The 3462-nt window shown below is 47.1% G+C and overlaps 1 protein-coding gene across 1 annotated transcript in view; it reads left to right on the top strand.

Moving 5' to 3' along the window:
* The window catches only part of Tcf21 (transcription factor 21), a 3101-nt gene extending 2350 nt beyond the window's left edge, over positions 1 to 751 (top strand). Inside the window, exon 2 of the mRNA XM_021221554.1 lies at positions 204 to 751. Within this exon, the coding sequence (XP_021077213.1) occupies positions 204 to 293 (90 nt within the window). The 3' untranslated portion in view covers positions 294 to 751. The remainder of the gene's footprint in view (positions 1 to 203) is intronic.
* Positions 752 to 3462: the final 2711 nt, after the last annotated feature.

The raw sequence follows: 3462 nt of genomic DNA, 5'->3' as shown, positions 1-3462 counted from the left end.
CCACCACCACCACCACCACCACCACCACCACCTGGGGCTGCTTGCATTGCCCTGCCTGGCGCTAAAACACCTAGGAAACGACAGACCCGTGGCCTCTGTGGTCCTAGCCTGCCTGCACGCGCCCGCCGCCTCTGGCAACTAAGGGCTCTGCGCAGACCCCTCCCCATGTCTGCTCACCCTCTCCACCCTTTTCTCTCTTGCAGACGTGGCCCTTTATGGTGGCCGGCAAACCGGAGAGTGACCTGAAGGAAGTGGTGACCGCCAACCGCTTGTGTGGAACCACCGCATCCTGACCTTGGAGGTGCGAGTCTGGGAACCGTGTGCTCCGGGGGCAGTGGGCCGGCGAGGGTGACGACCCCTGCCCTTCCCTCCCTGCCTCTGCTGGCGCCTCGCATCGCTCCTCTCCCCATTCCCACCCCGCAAGAACACTTAACTGCAACGAGGAGATTCTTTCCAAACCAAAGGAGACCAACTGTACTTACCGATTCCCATCTATTTAACTTGATTAACTTCTGCCATGAATGACTGCGAGCCTGGCTGGTCCAAGTGCAATATGTAATTATATATATATTATATATAAATAGATAATAAGAACCTATCAATGTGTATCTTTTGTACAACATGTTGTAAAATGTAGATCATAGAATAGCTGACTTTGACAGTCACATTTATAAAATAAGTCACTCGAAGAAATATATTTTTTTTTCAAACAGGTTTTGCTACTTCCGAAAATAAATCTTTCTTTATATTGAAAAAAAAAAGGCTGGACATTGGTGTGATTTCTTTTTTAAAATTTTGTGAAGAACAATGGAAACCATGGGGACATTTAATGAATTAAAAAGTAGTTGTTTTAACATTTAGCCCAAGCTCCTAGAAAAAGATTAACTCTGATTACAACTAGGAAAAGACAAGTCATGTTTCCTACTGAAAACTTGAAGAGTTCTTCCCAGTTATTTTAAGCTCACTAAAGATATTATAACTGTAAATAGAGAATAAACAGGATTACAGTTATCCAGTCACACAGACCCGAGGACAACGAAGAAAAAGAAATTTTGATTCTCCACTGTTTTACAGTGTGCTTGTTCTGAGGAGCCTGGAAGTAAACTAAGAGTTTTATAACTTTCCGTATGTTGCTGTGATTTTAAAAACAAAACCAAACGCTGCTTGCAAGCCAGCGAAGAAGAGATTGAAGCTACGTGTGAATTTCAAATGCAGCGAGATATTTTGCTTGTTACTGACTGGCAATTAATTAATTGCAACAGTAAACGTGCTTGCCTGCTTTTCGGGTGCGGTTACCCCTTGCGTTAAGCTCCCGCCAAGATTTCCCGCGGGCCGGGCCGGGCCGTAACTTAAACATCTTCCAGACTGAGGAACAGCACATAGGGGAAGATTAAGTTGAGATAAACAGAGAGGCGAGGCGGAGGAGCCTGGGACCCTGCTGCCTCTGCCCCAGCGCAGCCCGCCGCGGCGATGCGCCAGATGCCACCGCGGTTGTTTAATGTTCGGGGTTATGACCGCAGTGTTTACAAGACGCCCTCGGTTATTTATACTGTTATCCCTCTCAGAGGCCTTGAAACTTCCGCTTCGCTTTTAGACACCCCTTACCCCCTCCCCTCATTATTTCTTAGCTGCTTTTGGTACCTGGTTAGAATAACTTCTACTCAGTACTCCAGCCCACGTAAGGACCACGAGGGGAGGAGCCTTCGGTGAGATCTTCCCGGAAACACCTATTCCAGGGGTTTGTCCCAGCTGGGAGCCCCAGGTGCAAACTCGGCTGTCCAGTGATTCTTCGTCCCTGTCGTTTGCACCCTTTCAACTGGATGATATTTCAAGGCGTCTGGCGACGCCTCAGACCTATCCCAACTTGACTTTCAAGAGTTCAGTTCCAACTCTAGGTGGTGACACCTGCTCATACTCACCCGCCTTCCCTTCGACCTAAGAGATGGGGCCCTCGCCAGACCGACCCAGGGATTCTGGCGGAAGGAAGGTTAGTGTTGCCAACAGAAATCAGGCTGCGGTTAGCCCAGGAAAATTCCCAAGTTTCTAGTCACCTTTTTACCAACCAAGTAAATTCGTGACGTTCTGCGCACTCTGCGAGGGAGGCCCCATAGAGGCTTTTTCTCCATAAACAGGAGACATACACGATTTTAAAGTCTTTGTCCATTCTACTTATAATCTGAAGCCTTGGCTTGAGGAGAAAGGTCATGAGAAACCAAAGTCCTCTCTCCACACGGGGCTATTTCCTCAGAGGGCCAGATCCAGCTTTCTCTTCCTTAGAAGAAAAGATGACGATAACGCTAGTAAGAGTTGGGTTTGCGTCTTCCACAGTTGCTGTCCAAGCTTTAATCCTGCTCAATGAAATTATAATATGTGTGACCTCTTTGTGAAAGACCGGATCCAGCAAATAAATATCCAGTACTTGAATGAGTCGGCAGGTGACTACACCCAAACTGAAAGGAAGCTCAGAGGGTGTGTTTTTAACAGCTGTGGTGATGGTCCTTTGATTGTGTGGTCTAAAATGTCTCTCTTCAAAGCAGCTTTGGCCTCTCTTATGTTTCCACCTCCCTCTGATGTTCTCTGAATTTGCATAAAGCTGCTTACTGAAATTACTCCTACAAAATGAAAATTTTTTTCAGAAAACCTCTCTCTCTCTCTCTCTCTCTCTCTCTCTCTCCCTCCCTCCTTCTCTCCCAACATCCCTTGTCCCTTCCTCCCCCTCTCCTCCTTCCTCTCTTACTGAGCATCACTGGCCAATAGCCCCCTCCACCACACCCTGCCCACACTCACCCTGTTCCCACGTTCCCCTTCCTCCCTGCTCCTCACATCTTCCCCAAAGTTTGCAACTCCCTGGCTGCCTGGTACCCAGCCTAGGTTCCAGTGCCAACATTTAATATGCGATTGCAAAGGAGTAGTGACTATCTTTGCCCCAAGCCAGTAGAGCTGGGAGGGGGTAGGGAATGAGGAGTGTCATGTGACCTTTAAGCTATAAAAAGTATCCTAGAGAAAGCACTTTCAAGAAGGACCAGGCAAATGACCAAATTACTATAGCCACCTAGGAGAAAAGTGAGGTGTTTCCAAAAGTCTGAGTTCTCAGACACAGACTCATAATGTGGCAGCAAATGACAACTCTCCCCCTCCCTCCCCTTCTCTATCTTCCTCCCCACCCCCATTGTTTGTACAACTTAAAATTTTTACAAGCAATTCAGTGTGCTTTTAGCAGGTGTGCCCACTCTCAAATCAAAGACTTACTCCAAAAAGTAATAATAAACAAATCTCGGGTATTTACTGGTTTTATATATATAATCTCTAGTCCTTAGAGAAAGAACACCACCCAGGGCGACTGTTAAACCAAGGCTGTTTTTGTGAGTTCCTATTCTCTGGAGAGACTGAATCTGGAGGTCTGGGGTCGCAGGTTTCTATGTGGTTTCTGCTGCTGGTCTGGGGACGGTTTGAGAACCATGA

Source organism: Mus pahari, chromosome 21 (genome assembly GCF_900095145.1).
Source record: "Mus pahari chromosome 21, PAHARI_EIJ_v1.1, whole genome shotgun sequence".
Taxonomy (NCBI): Eukaryota; Metazoa; Chordata; class Mammalia; order Rodentia; family Muridae; genus Mus; species Mus pahari.
Note: the sequence above shows the minus strand (reverse complement) of the source record. Positions and strands in the feature narration are given on the sequence as shown.